At 51.2% G+C, this 19,295-nt stretch overlaps 1 protein-coding gene across 1 annotated transcript; it reads right to left on the bottom strand.

Moving 5' to 3' along the window:
- Positions 1 to 1,243: 1,243 nt before the first annotated feature.
- Positions 1,244 to 4,743, bottom strand: LOC100304295 (uncharacterized). Its single transcript, NM_001361278.1, has 2 exons — positions 3,533 to 4,743; positions 1,244 to 2,902 (listed from the first exon to the last, which is right to left on the bottom strand). Exons 1-2 carry the CDS (start codon positions 4,097 to 4,099, stop codon positions 1,532 to 1,534), a joined length of 1,938 nt encoding a protein of 645 aa, NP_001348207.1. The 5' UTR covers positions 4,100 to 4,743; the 3' UTR covers positions 1,244 to 1,531.
- Positions 4,744 to 19,295: the final 14,552 nt, after the last annotated feature.

Below are 19,295 nucleotides of genomic sequence, written 5' to 3'. Positions count from 1 at the left end.
GATTAGGAGTCTTACACATTCTACAAATAGCAGCAATTCGAACATTGGACCCATTCACTTTCTCAAATACCTCATCAAAATCAACCCAGACAGTAGATTTACGCTTACCAACAGATGAGGTACCAATACCACCATCGGTGCTGGTGGAGCCGAGCAGGCCCTCCACCAGCGTTGGCCGGATTAGAACTTAGATCGACAGGAGCAGAGGTTAGATCGATACCGAGCAAAGCAGCAACATCAGCCTGGATGTCGTCTTCGTCATCTGGAACAAGCCCTACCGCGCGAAGGTCATCGTTGCCGGTGACCGAATTGACATCGTCATCATCCGCCATGGCGACCTTCACCGCGGACGGCCGATCTCCAGCACCGTCCCTCAACGGCGCACGCAGTCGTCGACTCGTCGTGCCCGATCTACCCCAGAGGAGGAAGACGAGGCATCAGCAACTGACCTACAAAAGAGCAAAACAATATAGAGTTAGGGTTAGGGTTTATGAAAGACGCAAAGGAGATCTAGATTTAGGGTTTACCTGTGCTACCGGAGCCCGATGCCGGAGAATACGGGGGCTACCCAGACGACACACGATAGACAGACACCGATTAGAGACGACAGCGAGCGGGGGAGGGCCGGAGGGAAGGACGAGACGACAACTCGAACTCACATAGTTCACCGAGAGAGAGAGGGGGGGGATTGGATAGGGGAGAGGGGTTAGGGTTAGAGAGGAGCTGGTGGATCGAGGTCACCGGCGTCGGGGACGGGAGCCAAGGTCGCTGGATCGAGGCGGCGCCGCGACGAAGGACGGGAGGAGCCGAATCGCCAAGCCAATCGCCAAAGGGGAATCACCGTCGAGTCGGGAGAGAGAGGGAGCAGGGAGCGAGTGCGAGGCTGAGAGGTGGGGACAGGGGGCAAGGAGGTAGTAAGGCTGGCGGTGGCGGCGGGCTCGACCGGGCTGTCCGCTCGGGAGCAGGTCGTGCCGTGCCGGCCCACGTGCCTGGCTAGCGGCCCAGGCACGGCCTGCTCCACTGGGCCGTGCCAGCCTGGGCCCTCCCTCACGTACCGAGCCGGGCGCGAACTGGACAAAAAAACGGGCCTCGGGCCAGATTAACGGGCCCGTGCTTCATGTACAACTATGGAGGGGACGCCGCCCGCGAGTGATGATTTGGAGGTCAGGTGCTTGAGGAGAGGGAGCGTGGTGCCGCTCTGTTCGATTCGAAAGGAATATTTGTTGCTCACTTGCTCAAGGTTGTTAAGAATTCTAAGGCTTCATTGAAACAAGTTTACATGTTAACTCATCCGTTCCTTCGCAGGAACCCAAGACAAAGCCCATTGTCTTATTGAGCAGCCGCGGATCAGGACACCAAACCAGACACGCTCCTACCGTCCTACGCTATGCATGATTATTACAGTTTTTACACGAACGCAAACACCAAAAGAAGCTGTGCATTCTCTATGTACCTCGTGCGGAACCAACCAAAGAACCAAATAATGTTACATTGCTCAAGCGAGCAAACCCAAGGAACGCAGCGTGAAGTCCTATGCCTCGGACACCAGCTCCTTGTTGCTGAGGACGGCCACCGGTGCGGGGATGACGGTGCCGGCGATCCCCGGCCACCAATACTGCTGCAGCCGCTCGACGCCGGGCAACTGCCACACGATCTCCGGTTGCTTCCGGCGCCGCGGTGGCGCCCTGGCCAGCGCACTGAGAGCCCTGAAGTAGTTGCTGGACTCGTGGTCCCGGAGTATGGCGCCCCCCGCGCCGTAGGCCGACAGGTCGCTCAGTGTCTCGAGCGGGTGCGGCGAGTAGAGGAACGCGCGCAGCGCGCTGGCTACCAGGGCCGTCGGCGAGCGCTCCGAGTCCAGGCGGAACAGCGCCGCGCCCTCGGGGAGGAACGGGTGGCGCGGCGACACGCTGCTGTCGGGCTGAAGGATGTACGTGGCGCCCATGGGCATGTACAGCGACCTGTGCGTGTTGAGGCACGGGTGGGCGCGGAGCACGCCGTTGAGGCGCTTGAGCAGCGCGATGGCCTGGCCCGGGTAGCGGCACGAGAAGGCCCTGGGCACGATGTCACGGTGCATGGCCACGGACCGGACGTGCGCCTCGCCGACGCCCAGCGCCTCCAGGACGCGGTTCCCGCCGCAGAACACGGACGGCGCCCCGAAGGTGACCACCGGGTGCAGCGCCTCGGGCGTCACCACGCCGCGCGCCAGCAGCATCAGGCTGACCAGCACCGCGAGGCTGCCGCCGAGCGAGTGGCCCGTGAGCCGCAGCCGCGGCGCGCGCCCCGCGCGCGCCCTCCGCAGGTGCGCCTCGACCTCCGGCACCACCTGCTCGTAGATGCCCTTGGCCGCCTCGTAGATGCCCCGGTGCACCAGCACGCCCGTGCCCTCGAACTCGGTGGGCTCGAACAGGAGGTTGGCCTGCCACGACGCCAGCGAGTCGGAGCCCTGGATGACGAGGCACCGCGTCCGCGCGTCCGCCTCGTCGCACACGAACCACTCGCACGGCGACGACAGCGGCGAGCGCAGGTCGCGCGCCGCCTCCTGGCGCGCCTCGTCCTCGGCGGCCACCACCGCCGTCACCGTCGACGCGGCCATGTACGCGGCCACGCCCGAGTTGTACAGCCTGCCGTGGCCGGCCTGCAGCTGCGCCTGCGGCGTTCCGAACGAGAGCAGGCCGCGGGCGCGCGCGCGGACGTAGTTCGCGGCCGACGCGGCCACCTCGTAGGCCAGGTGCGGTCGTATGGGCCGGCGCGGCTGCGGGCCGGAGGCCACCTCGTACGCCGGCGCGGTGCGCGGCCGCGTGGAGTCCGCGTCCAGCTTGGCGCTTATGATGCCGGCCTCCGCCTTCTTCTCCAGAGACGACGTCACGAACCGCAACCCGTAGTGCTTCTTCAGCTCCTCGACCTGAAACCAAACCAATCGGCACTCTTCAGATCAGATGCTCCTACGTCGCATTTCATACCCGTTATTATCAACTGACCCGATGCATTATTCACGATAATAACAATTACGTGCAGATTTCTCTCCATAACAATTCCTAGTCTCGGAGGGTACATACAAACCTACTAGCAGCTAACGGCAAAAACAGCCACACAATTATTGAATGATGATCACAACTCACAAGTATTAATAGTAGGAGACATTGGGCGCGCAAGTTGTTCTTGGTGGGGCTCGGTCAATTACACGGGTGTTGCACCTAATATGTGTGCGACAGGACAGATCGGAGGCCATCGTTTCGAGCGAGCAGCAATGGGGCTGCTGCAAGGCGAGTTTTAAAGCCAAGGTGTCAGCCATTAATGGCGGTTCCTCCGGGTAAGCCCCACTAAAAATTCTTACAAAAAATATGAGTGCCAGTGGGTGTCCCCATGGACCACCAGGCCAGTCCCAGCCTGTAGTCGCGAGGATCTCCTTCCCTGCGCAGGACGAGCGGCCAGATCAGACGATCTCGGCCGTCGGGTCCCGAATGGACGGCCCAGGGTTTATCATTTCGACGCTATATTTAATAACTGTGCGGTTTTCGCGCGATGGGTTCACCTTGATCTCGGGGATGACGTAAGCCATGTTGCAGAGGAAGGCCAGCTGCGCGAACAGCCGCGCGTCTCCGAGCGGGGCCCTTGCCAGCAGCTTGGCGAAGGAGTGGCGGTCCCACCTGGCATCCTCCTCCTCGTCGTCGTAGCTCACGCCGCACCCGCCGTCGTGGTGGTCAGCGTCGAGGCGGTAGAGGTCGTCGTCGTCGTCGTCGAGTACGTCGCGCTTGGTCGGGTCGTGGAAGCGGGAGCGGAGCTCGAGGAGGCGGCCGAGCCAGTGCGCCTCGGGCCTCCGGGCGGGCGGCATTTCCGGCCCAGGCTCCTCCGGCGGGTCGTCGTCGGCGACGGTGAGCAGCCGGGAGCCGTCGGCGCCGCCGTCGGGCAGCGGCGGCGGGCGCAGCGGCGCCGCGCCGAGCTGGAACGGGAACACGCCGATGGAGCGGCTGGTGGTGAGCGCGGCGCCCGCGCGGCGCGGGCAGCGGAGGTGCGGCTCGGAGCGCGAGCGCCGGATGCCGGCGTGCATGGCCGCCGCCGGCGCCGCCGTGCCCGCGGCAGCGACGGTCGCCGCCGCCATGTCAGCGTGGCGTCCTCTCGCTCGCGATCTCGGAGGCGTGGGGAGGGCGAGAGGGAGGTTAATCCGGGGCGGGCAGCTGCGCTCCGCCCGCGCGGTGGAGACGTTTGGGCGGTTGGTGGTTAGCCTGTTGGTGGCGACGACGGACGACCAGCTAGCTACAGAGACGGCGGGCTCGGTTAGTCAGCCCGGAGCGGAGCGGAGCAGATCTGGTTAGAGCACTGGGCAATTCTGCAAATGGCGATGCGAGGGCTTTAAAGAGCACACACAGTTGGGGCAGGGCAGGTCGGCCGCGGCGCGCGCGGTGGTGGTGGAAACCGAAGGTGCCGGGGCAAGAGCAAGAACGAGAAGCCGGAGACGGCACGACAGCGCGAGGACTGGTGAAGTGGGCAGATGACCGCGCTTGCCTCCGCCACGGCAGCGCGGAGTAGTAGCAAGCTCTGTGATGAGACTGGAGGGGTATTTCCGGGAACAGCGAACGCCAGTAGGTCACTCGAGTAAAAGTAAGCGCTGGTGTACGCACGCACGCGGCCACGCGGGGTCGGGTCGCGGGAGGGCGGCCGAAACGGGAGAGAAGAAAACATCAATCACGGTCAGTCAGTCAGTCACAGCAAGGTCGTCCGGCATCGGTGTCTCCGCCACCGGCGTGGCAACGAAAAGAAAGCGAGGAAGCAGCGGAGGCGCACTGGAAGAATATGCTCGGCGTGGCTCGGTTTCGGCGCCCGCGGACATGGTACGTGCCAAACGCCCGGTGTTGCTTTCCGAGCTAGAGCGGAATTCCTACTACTACTCATCATAAACAGCTAGGGGATCGAACTCCGGCGTCCGGTTTCGCGTAAATATATAATCGCCGACAGTTACTCCAAACAAAACACCCGTTCTATTATATTTGTTGTCTGTTACCGCCACCGAACTCCAGCCAGCCCGGCGCGGCGCGGGCTGTTCGTGTCGTCCGGACAAAGAGCTTCGGATCGGCGGCAGGCAGGAGGTACCCTGCTTTATTTTTCCGAGATTATATTCTGATGAGCGGACAGAGAATATACGAATCGGTCCGGCTTTTCTGCAGGCGTCGGATACGCCGTCCCTCGCTCGCGTGGACGCCAACGCTGAGGTAAAGATCGTCACGCACGCACGCACGAACTATACGTGCGCGTCGGGGCAGATCTAGTGACGGCGGCGACCGATTCATCAGCCGACAGCGACCACGGGTTGTATTAGATTAATTGGCCATCGCCCATCGGTTAGAGTATTAATATTATTATTATGCAGTGCAAAGGGCTTGATCGTACATTGGAGAACTGCTATTGTTGTGTGCGTGTATATGTATAATAAATTCCCACTGGTAATCGCGAGGAGGAGAGCCATCTTGTCAGCTTGCTGCCTGCCCTACTGACCGCTGATTGGCTTTAGGCCCTGTTTGTTTCAACTTATAGATTATATAATCTAGATTATAATTTAGATTATATAATCTAGATTATTTGCTCTGAATTAAATAAGCTAGGTGCTGCTGTTTGTTAGCTCAGATTATTTGGACTCGGCTTATTATTCATATGCATACAAATACAATAATACCCTTGATTGTTTTAATTGTCTGGTGGGTGAGAACGTTTATGGATAGGTGAATGACAATTGGAAGTAATTTTAATCAACTTGTCATAGGTAGTGGGTCTTTCATAAAAAATAAGCTGAAATAAGCACTCTTTGATGAGCTTATAGGATTATCATAATCTCAAGTGCTAGATTATATAATCTTATCAGATAAGTTGCTTGTTTGTTTCCTCACTAGCTTATTTACATTGGATTATATAATCTATATAGATTATAATCTCAAACAAACAGGGCCTTAGTATTGGTTAGCTATCAGTAGGTATTAATCCCGGCACATGCATGGGTCCGGAATCTTATTATTACATGCCGTCGTCCGCTCCAAATGTCGATCTGGGCCGGCTGTCGCGCATCCTTGATCGCCGCTACTACGCCTAGTCGCCTACGCACATGCGCGAATGCAGCATGCGTCGCGCGGTGGCGGAAGCTGGAGAGTGCATGCAGAGCGCAGGGAGGCAGGCAGGCAAGCATGGGGAGTGCCCGGCCGCGCCAGCCGCCAGGTGGCCCTGCATGCATCGCGCGGGCGCCCTCCTGGCATGCATATGTGCTTCGTGGGGTGGGTGGGGGGCTTGCGCTTGCCACCTTGCCCTCGCCGTACGTGGCTCCGCCGCCGCTCTGCGTGCCGCCACGTGCCAACTGGCTATGGCACTACGGACACCTGACCCGAGTCCTTCTCGTCGTCACGTGCTGTAGACGACGATCTACTGCTGGTTACGTGCAGGTACAGCCCTGTTTGGCGTTTCGCAGAGCTGATTTTTTCTGCCAAACTATGGTCTTGTTTGGGAGAGCTTCACTTCAAAAATTTCAATTTCGTTCTAACTTTTTCAACCCAAACAGGTTCAGCTCCACGAGCTTTAGTTTTAAAAAAAATCGAAACTAGAGGCCCGTTTAATGAAATTCATGAAGCTCCTTAGAGGGTGCTCCAAAAACACTGTTTTTATATCTCCTCATGAAGTTGTACGAAAATTACCCACCATGCCACTGGTTACGCAACATACAACTTCCGTTCTCTCTGGCGACAACACACTAATCATCAAGGGTAATTAAGGAAACCCACACAAATCAATTGTACTATAGAAGTTGGAGTCCATATACAAACCAAACGCTCCTAGAACTCACCTTAACAATTTGCTGGAGCTGTTTTATAGTGAAACTGAAAAACCAAAGCTGAAGTTTTTGAAGCAAAGCTCTCTCAAACAGGCCCATATATGTTAGCCCATTTAAACAATACATATATGAGATCAAATTAAACACTCAATACCAATACCACTATACCAGTAATATGATGACGACATAAATTTCGACCAATATATGATCAAACATGCAATAATACCCAAATAAATTTCGTTCACATAACTTTGGTGTGCACACAGTAATAACGAAGACATAAATTAAAATGGTTTCAAACTAACAAAGCAGCTATCATACCACTAGGTTGTGCGTTGAACATATGCTAGTACATATTTTTTCAGGCGTCACCACCTTTTTTTATATAACCACAAAAGCCTCGCTTCTTTTGAAGACGTGTTGGAGAAGAATTCTTCTCGGTTCTCTCTGCTTGGAGGAACAACTGTCCAGCCATGAAAGATTCAATGCTCTATCTTCCGCTGCTCCGCATTCGACAGCTTGCTGTTGTACTCTCTTCATGGATTCAGACATATATTAGCTGTCCCTGTAACGTCTTCTGTGTGACATCACTGTCTTGTTTCATACTCTCCTTCGCGTTTTTTATTCGTCGTCGTGGTTTAATTAAAAATAAACTAGCGAACCTACAAATATTCGAGACAAATTTCACAAAGTACCGTTGTTGCTATTCCTCCCTGCCCTCATTTCTTCAAGACAAATTTCACAAAAAAATGAAGTTGTTCTGTGAATTCCAATTTGCCTTGTCGTGGCAACCATTCATCTAGACCACAATCGACAATGAATAAATGCAAGCAAAAAAATATTATTTTGACTCATGCTTATAGCAGACAACCACTAAAATAAATTGTACAGGAAACATTGTACGCACATGAAAAAATGAGCCATCTCAATCAAAGAGTATGATAATTATGTCTCACCGAAAGTTAATCTTCGTTGTCATGTGTTTCATTCTCTCCTATATTACCAGGTCCTTGGGGATGTCCATTCCCTCCATCAACCAGGGTGCGGCCAGATGCACTGTGGTCATTCGAGGAGGACGAAAGGGCATGCCTGGTTCGAAACCGCATCTTCGATGGCTTGATTGCGCATCACATCAACAGGACTATCGGAATCAGCTGCTGTACTGAGTGTCTAAAACACTCGGTAAAACTAAAAAAACACTCGGCAAAAGCTTTGACGAGTGTAACATACGATAAAGAAAGTTCGGCGAACTGTACATCGACAACGGCTTCTTTGCCGAGTACTTTTTATCGACCACTCGACAAAGATTTTGCCGAGTGTCAGCAGTTACTCGGCAAAGAAAAGTCGCCGTCACGGCGGCAGGTAACGGCGACGGAGCCTGTACCGAGTGCCCACAGAGTGAGACTTGACAAAGACTCACTCTTTGTCAAGTGTTCACTGTACTGACACTCGGCAAAGAAGCTCCCCGTGGGCCCTTTTACCAGGTCATTTGCCGAGCGTATTAGGTGGCACTTGACAAAGACTCCCTCTTTGCCGAGTTCCTGCCGGAATGACACTCGGCAAAGAGATCAGCAACAGGCCCCTTTTGTCAGTTCCTTTGCCGAGTGCACTAGGAGGCACTCGGCAAAGCTTGCTTCTTTGTCGAGCACCAAAGCCATCGCACTCGGCAAAGAGACTTTACCGGTGTCCAGGTGTGCCTTCTTTGCCGAGCGCTATGACCTTGACACTCGGCAAAGTGACCAGAATACCCTTTTATTTGTTTTTGCTATTCCATCTAAATAACCAAAAGATATATCATATAATCATCACATATACATCACATGTATCACATAATCATCACATACATAATAGAGACCACATATTTCAAAAAAACACAATTCTCATAAGTTTTTCACAAACATGTCTATGTTTATACCAAGTTTCACCAACATAAGTATTACCAACTCTAAAACATAAGTTTTTCACAAACATAAGTTTAGGACAAGTTTATCACACAAGTCTCACAATCACCACTAAGCTAAGAGAAGATCATCAGCGAGGTGGGCGGCTGGACTAGTGCGACAATGGGCTAGGCGATCTATATGAGGGTTATTGGATGCCGCCCCAGATTGTCCCTGTACAAAGAAAAGATTGCATGTGTTACACCAGATAAATATATATCATACAGGACTAGAATTTTGATACTCAAAGAAGTATGGAACTGAGCAGAGTCAACTGGAGGGGACAACGGAGGTGGTGGAGCAAAACCCTGTGCGGCGTCGCCATCCTCTGCTGATTTACCAAGCGGGCCTCCCGCTCCGCCATCATCCTCGCCTCCATCTCCTGTCGTTCCCTCCTCTCTTCTTCTAGATGGGCCTGTAATATTCCAACCAAATGTTATAATAACTCAAAGAGAATGTATATAACTCAAGGAATAACGAGTTACAGAAGCACTAACCTGGAGTTGTTGTATCTAATGATGTGAGTTGTCCGACCGAGATTGTATGGCTGGGCTCGAGCTCATACTCCTTGCTCGCACCTGAGACAGAGTGGGAGTGGACGATGAGCCAATTGTCCCGTCGGCAATCCAATACCGTGCATGCCTCTTGCCTCCTCCGACCCTCATGAGGATATCTCTGTCGATGTCCTCGGTCCTCGGATCGTAATCTGGCCCATGGACCTCCTGTGTCATGGCAGTGTACTCACTTAGGCGGCTATAGAAGGCAGAGTTGCTATACGCCTCAAGCCCATCATTCAGGTTGTAGGTGACGTTGACGTCGGACGTCACCTTGCCCTTGTGGGCCATAGCATAAGCTGAGAAGATGGAGTAAGGTTGGCCACCATATGACGCCGACTCCAAGAAAACCAATGAGATAGTTATAAATAATATCTAATCCAGTGTTATATACCTAAATAAAAAAGAGGGCGTACTCATGCTTCTGCATATTTGCTGAGGTTGCAGCTGCCTTGGTGGCGGGAGGGACCTTGCATCATCAGACGTCGTTCCTGGCTAGCATTGTGCGCTTCGTCCCACTCATGCGAGCACGACCTATCCACCATCTGCTCCCAGCAATGAGGATGCACGACGCACCAATAAGGAATCATCTACAAAGTAAAACAGATACACTTCATATCAGAAGATAAAATTAAGCAAATTTTATCATGAATATTAAAGTGTTGTATTTACCTGCAAGTATTGATCCCTAGTCAACGACATGGTTCGGGCGTCCTGTTTGGTCACCTTCTCCTCAAGGACAGAGCCGTGGTAGCTGACGATGGCCTGGATTCATGCCTCGTAGTACATGTTCACGACGAGCTTCTTACAACTCGTGGTGGCCACCATATCCGCCCTGGCCTCGTATCTAGCCTCGCATCTGAAGAAATCCTGCATACAAAGACGATGTATCAATACATTATTTCAAGAATGTGCAACGAATGCGACATATTTTACAATATAGTAAGACTTACCCATAGCTCTTGCTTCACCCGCTCCGCCTTGTTATTGAATGTCCACATCACTAGCTTGGTTATGCAAATAGAAGTAAGTTCATTAATAATTAAATTTAAATGAGAGTATGTATCTTTAACAACCTCATTAACTATCATTCTAAATAATTATATTCATTTAAAGCTAGACAAGTTTTTGCTCATGGACATTGCTTGTGTCGTCATGGAGCTCATATAATTTAAGCCAAATCTCGCTAGCAGTTTTAAGCATAAATATTTGATTAAAAATATCCGTGCCAAGAGATACATACAAGCAATTTTTAGCATGCGCATTTAAATGAATTTCTTTTTCATGACTCATAGATGGCTTCTTGAAATTTTTAATGGGTTTAATCTTGTCATGAGTGACTCTCCATGTACCTAGATCAACGCCTCTAGATAGTAAATCATTCTCGCAATATAGTAGGGAAAATTAGCGTTGTCGAAGTGAGGTGGTCTATAGATATCCAACCGTCCCTCTTGATCTAGAATTGGGTTAACGACGAGTAAGCCAAAAGTTTTAAATGAGCCAATAGCTTTGATACCAATTGAAAGGATTGTGGGTGCCTAAGAGAGGAGGTAAATTAGAACAACAATTTTTTGCGCTAAACTAGGCCTTTGATTTTTCTCTTAAACAAAACCTATGTGAATAACCAAGTGTTGGTATGTGCAACTAAGGTTTTATCAAAGTGTTATTATTTCTACCACAAAATAAGTTTTGCAACCTAGGTTCATATCCTACCAACTAGCCGATAACTAAGCTACAAAAGGTAAATCACACACACAACCAAAGGTAGCAATGTAAATCCAGGAATATAAATACGATAGAGATACAAACTCTCGTTAGCGCGCTAGTATTTTTACTAAGGAATCAAGAAGCGTGTAAGCTTCTTACTAATCCTCGTTAGAGCCCCCTGTTGGCACTTGCTTTTCTGGGCAAGTGGATCCAACGGGAGAGTGGAGAGAGTGTTTGCAAAGTTCAACGGGGAATGGTGATAGCTCTGTTAATCTGGCCTCTCAAGGGCACTATACGGGGGTATTTATAGGTACCCGAGTGCCCACCATCCTAAGGCAAGGACGTTTATGCCCTCGGGTACCCAAACTATCCTCGGAATATTCCCACAAAGGGAGGTTACAGACCGTCATTACAGAAAAAGCTATTACAGATGAGGCCCGTAACATGCTTGTCCGCGCGGGGCCCACTACAGCAGGCCGAATCCCACGTGGGCCTCCGGGCGAGATGAGGACGCGGGACTAGCAGACTTCGTCAGAGTCTTGCCTTCGTCTTGCAATGGAGTTGGTTGCCCTTCGTTGGTGTAGCGAGGCGACGAAGGCTTAGAGCGAAGGGTAGCGTCTTCTCCTTCGCCCCAACATTTGCCCTCCGAGGGACCAGTTCGACTGAGTCATCTGGTGCCGAAGACGTCGCTAGATGGTGGAGACGATGCCCTCGCTCGATGTGGTCCCGTAGGGGTTTTTGAGGTGATGCCCTGAAGTTGGCGGGCCAAGGTGACGCTTGAAGTTATGGAGCTAGGGGGCTTCGCTCATCTAGGTAGTTGATCCCTTGGAAAGCGGTGACATGTGGGATGAAGGGCCCACGCTGAGGTATGAAGAGGTCTCCGGCTGGGACGCGCTTTTGGAGGGGCGGTCCGTGCTGCGGGTCATGCTGGCCTTCGCTCTGCATGAGCGCGATTTTTTGCTCGAGCTCCCGAGCTCTCTGCTCTTCGTCTCATATCATCTGGCGCACCTTGGCCTGCACGGTGACACGTTGGCGCTTGGCCTCGAGGATGTCTCTCTGTTTTTGTAGGTTGTGGTTCTTGATGCGTAGGGCCCGCAGCAGTAGCTGTTCTTCAGCTGATATGCCGATGACTTCGCTGTCTTCTATTGCGTCTTCGCCTTCTGGTGGAGCGAAGCCTGGAGGTGGTGCTTGCGGTAGTCCTCCAGAGCTACAAGTGCATAGGGTGCCTTCGGGGGTGGGGTGCTCTTGACGTTGTCTTCTGCTGATAGCTTCGTCTTTGGAGGCTTCTTGGTGGGTGTTGTCCGCGAGGGCCTTGCCTTTTTTTCTCAGCTAGCAACACTGCCTTCGCCGCTTCGTTGATGGATGGGGCTGTCTGTTGGAGCGAAGGCAGAAACGCCACCCTTCGCTCGAAGTCTCCGCTGCTTAGCCGCTGCTCTGACAGAGACAGCAGGCAGGGACACCCTTCGCTTGATCGGCACCAGACGAAGACCGGCGACGAAGGCATCCCACAGTGCGGCCTCGTCCAGCTCAGAGGCCCACGCGCGATCCGGCCCATTGTAACGGGCCCTGCATAGCCGCCGCGTGTTACGGGCCTAATTTGTAAAGGCATCCCTGTAATTACAGTCTGTAACCCTGCTTTATGGGAATATTCTGGGGATAACCTAGGTAGCTGAGGGCACATGCGTCCTTAACACAAGGCGCTGGGCGTTCAGGTACCTATAAATACCCCCGCACAGTGCCCGTGAGAGGCCAGATTAACAGAGCTTTTGCCATCTAGCGCGTGTGCCCTGTTGACACCACTGTTCACCCTTGTTGGATCCCCTTGTGCTCGTGTGCAAGTTCCAACATTTGGCACCCACCGTTCGTGCTACGAGAAAACCACCCGCGATGGCACCCAAGAGAGCTAACCCAAAGGCTGACGAGGCTGCGAAGGCAGCACTGCTCGCCGCAAGAAAGGGCAAGGCCCTCGCCCTCACCCACTCCACCCACCAAGAGGCCACCGAAGACAACGTTCTTCGCGCCTGCGAAGACGACACCCTCCGCACCTGCGACCCTGAAGGACAACCGCAGCTGCCCTCAGGCTTCGCACCACCGGAGGGCGCAGACCTCACCGAGGACGGTGAACTCCTCGGCGTCTCAGCAGAAGAACAGCTACAGCTGCGCGCCCTGCGCCTCAAGAACCGCAATCTCCAGAGGCAGAAGGAGATACTGGAGGCCAAGCGCCAGCATGTGTCCGCACTAGCCAAAGTGCGGCAAATGATACGCGACGAAGAGCAGAAGGCCCAAGAACTCGAGCGGGAGATTGCGCTGATGCAGCGCGAAGGCCTTTCCGGCCTGCAGCACGAGGCACCCCCCCAGCAGCGTGCACAATTCGAAGACACGCGCGAAGGCCACTTCGGCCTGCAGCATGGGCCCCCCCTGCAACACCGCGCGCAACCGGAGGACCCGCGTTTCCCCCAGCGCTGGTATTATCATCCAGCCGACATCAGTGAGGCCAAGCGCCTCAAACATCGAAGCCGAGACTTCGCACTGATTGAAGGCCAACTCTACAAAAAAGGGGTCAGTCAGCCAATGCTTAAGAGTTGGAGATTGTGTTGATGCTGTAATTACAGTCTGTAACCCTGCTTTATGGGAATATTCTGGGGATAACCTAGGTAGCTGAGGGCACATGCGTCCTTAACACAAGGCGCTGGGCGTTCAGGTACCTATAAATACCCCCGCACAGTGCCCGTGAGAGGCCAGATTAACAGAGCTTTTGCCATCTAGCGCGTGTGCCCTGTTGACACCACTGTTCACCCTTGTTGGATCCCCTCGTGCTCGTGTGCAAGTTCCAACACTGTCTTCGAACTAGCTCGCTTGGGTGCCATCGCAGGTTGTTTGTTCGTAGCACGAACAGTGGATGCCAAATGTTGGCACTTGCTTTTCTGGGCAAGTGGATCCAACGGGAGAGTGGAGAGAGTGTTTGCAAAGTTCAACGGGGAATGACGATAGCTCTATTAATCTAGCCTCTCAAGGGCACTATACGGGGGTATTTATAGGTACCCGAGTGCCCACCGTCTTAAGGCAAGGACGTTTATGCCCTTGGGTACCCGGACTATCCTCGGAATATTCCCACAAAGGGAGGTTACCGAAAGGGAAATAGAGTCAAACCTTTTCCTATATGGTTTTGGTGGTTGAATTGCCAACACAAATAATTAGACTAACTAGTTTGCTCTAGAATATATGTTCCACAGGTGCCAAAGGTTCACAACAAACCAATACAAAGGTAAACGAAAGGGTTCAAAACAAAGGAGCAAAGGAAATCGAAGTGTGCCCTGGTCTGGCGCACCGGACTGTCCGGTGTGCCACCGGACAGTGTCCGGTGCACCAGGGGCCGTACACTCCGAACTGTGCAGGTTCGGGTTTCTCAGGCGTAGCTCCGCTATAATTCACCGGACTGTCCGGTGTGCCACCGGACTGTTGAAAGGGAAATGTGCCCTTGGACCATTTCTAAGTATTTTGGTGATCAAGTGCCAACACAAATGGTTTAAGTGTGAAACTATGCCAAATGGTGGAAGAAGTGCAAAGTCAACACAAAGGTATGATTCTAGACTTAGTACATTGGTTTTTGTGTACTAACATATATGTCTTAGTGCTAGAATGAGAGAAAATACATTTGGAAAAGACTTGGCTCGAGCAGCCAAGACTCTGCTCAGTCTAGGTGCACCGGACTGTCCGGTGGTGCACCAGACAGTGTTCGGTGTGCCAGACTGGCGTCTGGTCAACTAGCTGCTCTTGGGTCTTGACGGCGGCGTACGGCTATAAATCACCGGACTGTCCGGTGGTTCACCGGACTGTCCGGTGAGTCGTCTGCGGCGAAGTCACTGCTCTCGGGAAACAAGTCAACAGCGTACGGCTATAATTCACCGAACTGTCCGGTGGTGCACCAGACTGTCCGGTGAGCCAACGGTCGGCCGCGCAATCCGCGCGTGACGCGTGGCCGAGCCAACGGTCGGATGGGAGCACCAGACTGTCCGGTGTGCACCGGACAGTGTCCGGTGCGCCAACGGCTCCAAGTCTTCAACGGTCGGCTGCGTCAGATTAGGAAAGAAATCCGCACCGGACAGTGTCCGGTGGTGCACCGGACTGTCCGGTGCGCCAGTCGACAGAAGGCAAGAATTGCCTTCCTGGATTGCTCTCAACGGCTCCTAGCTGCCTTGGGGCTATAAAAGGGACCCCTAGGCGCATGGAGGAGTACACCAAGCATACCTTGAGCATTCTTGATCATTCACACTCCGTCTTTGCGCACTCGTTTGACATTCTTAGTGACTTGAGCTCCGTTCTAGTGAGAACCTTGTGATATTCATTTGAGCTCGAGTCTTGGCCGTGTGTGTGCGTATTGCTGTGGATTTGTGTGTGTTGCTTCCCTCCCTTACTCTAGTGTTTTCACTTTGATCCTTATGGTAAGGGCGAGAGACTCCAAGTTGTGGAGATTCCTCGCAAACGGGAAAGAGTAAAGAAAAGAAGAACACCGTGGTATTCAAGTTTATCATTGGATCACTTGAGAGGAGTTGAGTGCAACTCTCGTCCATTGGGACGCCACAACGTGGAGTAGGCAAGTGTTGTACTTGGCCGAACCACGGGATAAATCCTCGTGTCTCTTGTGCTTGTTCTCACTGTGTCTATTGTGCTTCACAAGAGCTCTCCTTAGCCACTTGATTTCATTGTGCTAACTCCTAATCAAGTTTTGTGGCTTTAAGTTTCAAGTTTTTATAGGATCACCTATTCACCCCCCTCTAGGTGCTCTCAATTGGTATCGGAGCCGTTCTCTTCAAGAAAGGGACTAATCGCCCGAAGGGATGGATCCTAAGGGAAAGGGGATGGTGATCAACGACAAGGAGAAGGAGTCCTTCATCAATAAGCCAAAAGACGACAAGCCCACTGACTCGGGCTCAAGTCATAAGAAGAAGGACAGGAAGAAGAAGAGGCGTATCAAGAAGATCGTCTACTACGACGACAGCGACGAGTCTTCTTCTTCCCAAAAGGACGACGACGACAACGACTACGAGAAAAAGAAGACGGTTAATTCGAACTTTTCCTTTGATTATTCTCGTATTCCGCAAAGTTCCAATGCTCATTTGCTTTCCATTCCCCTTGGTAAACCTCCTCACTTTGATGGAGAGGACTACGGATTTTGGAGTCATAAAATGCGTAGCCACTTGTTCTCTCTCCATCCAAGTATATGGGAGATAGTAGAAAATGGAATGCAATTTGATAGTACGGATAGTCCCATGTTCATCAATGAACAAATTCACAAAAATACACAAGCTACTACTGTTCTTTTAGTGTCATTGTGCAGGGATGAATACCATAAGGTGAGCGGCTTGGATAACGCCAAGCAGATTTGGGACACCCTCAGGATCTCTCATGAGGGAAATGACGTCACCATGCTCACCAAGATGGAGTTGGTGGAGGGCGAACTTGGGAGGTTCGCAATGATCAGGGGGAGGAGCCAACCCAAACATATAACAGGCTCAATTCCTTGGTCAACAAAATAAGGAGCTATGGAAGCACGAGATGGACGGACCACGACGTCGTCCGCCTAATGCTAAGGTCTTTCACTGTCCTTGATCCACATCTTGTAAATTCTATTCGTGAAAATCCTAGGTACACCAAGATATCGCCCGAGGAAATACTTGGAAAGTTCGTAAGCGGGCGAATGATGATAAAGGAGGCGAGATACGTTGATGAGGCGTTGAATGGCCCAATCCACGAGCCTCAAACCGTTGCTCTCAAAGCAACAAGTAGCAGGGAGGCGCTACTTAGCAAGGTGGCACAAGTTGAGGCGGCGGGGCTCAATGAGGAAGAAATGGCCCTCATCATCAAGCGCTTCAAGACGGCGCTAAAGGGTCGCAAGGAGCATCCCAAAAAGAACAAGACGAAGGGAAAGCGCTCCTGCTTCAAGTGCGGTAAGGTTGGTAACTTTATTGCTAATTGTCCCGATAATGATAGTGACCAGGATCAAGAAAAGAAGAGGGAAAAGAAGAAGACTTACAAGAAGGCTAAAGGCGAGGCACACCTTGGCAAAGAGTGGGACTCGGATTGTTCTTCGTCCGACTCCGACGACGAAGGACTCGCCGCCACCGCCTTCAACAAATCATCCCTCTTCCCAAACGAGCATCACACCTGTCTCATGGCAAAAGAGAAGAAGGTAAGCACTCGCAATACTAGTACTTACGCTTCTTCAAGTGATGATGAATCTAGTGATGATGAAATAGACTATGCATGTTTATTCAAAGGATTAGATAGAACCAAAATTGATAAGATCAATGAATTGATTGATGCCTTGAATGAGAAGAATAGACTTTTAGAAAAACAAGAAGATCTTGTGTATGAAGAGCATGATAAATTTGTAAGTGCGCAAAATTCTCTTGCTTTAGAAGTTAGAAGAAATGAAATGCTTTCATGTGAATTATCTACGTGCCATGAATCTATTTCTAGCTTAAGGAGTATCAATGATGACTTGAAGGCTAAGTTAGAAATAGCTAATAAATCAACCTCTTGTGTAGAACATGTAGTAATTTGCAATAGGTGTAAAGACTTTAATGTTGATGCATGTGTTGAACACCTTACTTCTATTGCTAAATTAAATGATGAAGTGGCTAGTCTTAATGCCCAACTTAAGACTAGCAAAAATGATTTTGATAAACTAAAATTTGCAAGGGATGCCTACACTATTGGTAGACACCCCTCAATTAAGGATGGGCTTGGCTTTAAGAAGGAAGCCAAGAACTTAACAAGTCATAAGGCTCCCATCTCCGCCAAGGAGAAAGGGAAGGCTCCAATGACTAATAGTGCTAAAAAGAACCATTCTTTCATGTATCATGATAGGAGATATTCTAGGAATGTTCATTATGATAGAAGTTATAATGCTTTTGATTCACATACCATGATTGCTTCAAGTTCTTCTATTATGCATGGTAGAAATTTGGCTAGGAAAAATGTTATTCATCATATGCCTAGAAGAAATGTTGTTCATGTACCTAGGAATGTAAGTAATGAACACTCTACAATTTACCATGCTTGCAATGCTTCCTTTGCAATTTGTAGAAAGGATAAGAAAGTGATTGCTAGGAAATTAGGGGCAAAATGCAAGGGAGATAAGACTTGCATTTGGGTCCCTAAGGCTATTGTAACTAACCTTGTAGGACCCAACAAGAGTTGGGTACCTAAGACCCAAGCCTAATTTGCCTTGCAGGTTTATGCATCCGGGGGATCAAGCTGGATTATCGACAGCGGATGCACAAACCACATGACGGGGGAGAAGATGTTCACCTCCTACGTCAAGAACAAAGATTCCCAAGATTCAATCATATTCGGTGATGGGAATCAAGGCAAGGTTAAAGGCTTAGGCAAGATAGCCATCTCAAATGAGCACTCTATCTCCAATGTATTTTTAGTAGAGTCGCTAGGTTATAATCTTCTATCGGTTAGTCAATTATGTAATATGGGATACAATTGCTTATTCACAAATGTAGATGTGTCTGTCTTTAGAAGGAGTGATGGTTCATTAGCTTTTAAGGGTGTACTAGACGACAAACTCTATTTAGTTGATTTTGCAAAGGAGGAGGCCGGTCTAGATGCATGCTTAATCGCTAAGACTAGCATGGGCTGGCTGTGGCATCGCCGTCTAGCACATGTGGGGATGAAGAACCTTCACAAGCTTCTAAAGGGATAACATGTGTTAGGTCTAACAAATGTAACTTTCGAAAAAGATAGACCTTGTGCAGCTTGTCAAGCAGGTAAACAAGTGGGAAGTGCTGATCACATCAAGAACGTGATGACTACATCAAGACCTCTGGAGCTATTGCATATGGACCTCTTCGGACCCGTCGCCTACCTCAGCATCGGGGGAAGTAAGTATGGTCTCGTTATTGTTGATGATTTTTCCCGCTTCACTTGGGTATTCTTTTTGCAGGATAAATCTGAAACCCAAGGGACCCTCAAGCGCTTCCTAAGGAGAGCTCAAAATGAATTTGAGCTCAAGGTGAAGAAGATAAGGAGCGACAACGGGTCCGAGTTCAAGAACCTGCATGTGGAGGAGTTTCTTGAGGAGGAAGGAATCAAGCACGAGTTCTCCGCTCCCTACACACCACAACAAAACAGTGTGGTAGAGAGGAAGAACAGGACGCTTATAGACATGGCGAGGACGATGCTTTGAGAATTCAAGACGCCCGAGTGGTTTTGGTCGGAAGCTGTGAACATGGCTTGCCACGCCATAAACCGAGTCTACCTTCATCGCCTCCT

This window comes from Zea mays, chromosome 8, assembly GCF_902167145.1.
Source record: "Zea mays cultivar B73 chromosome 8, Zm-B73-REFERENCE-NAM-5.0, whole genome shotgun sequence".
Lineage (NCBI taxonomy): Eukaryota > Viridiplantae > Streptophyta > Magnoliopsida > Poales > Poaceae > Zea > Zea mays.
The sequence above is the reverse complement of the archived record's forward strand: the minus strand, read 5'-3'. Positions and strand labels throughout refer to the sequence as shown.

Bases quoted from the DNA above. Each gene is read 5' to 3' on its own strand.
- LOC100304295 (NM_001361278.1), bottom strand. From the start codon at position 4,099: ATGGCGGCGGCGACCGTCGCTGCCGCGGGCACGGCGGCGCCGGCGGCG. The intron at 2,903-3,532 runs GTGAACCCATCG...GTTTGGTTTCAG, and splicing joins ACGTCATCCCCGAGATCAAG to GTCGAGGAGCTGAAGAAGCA.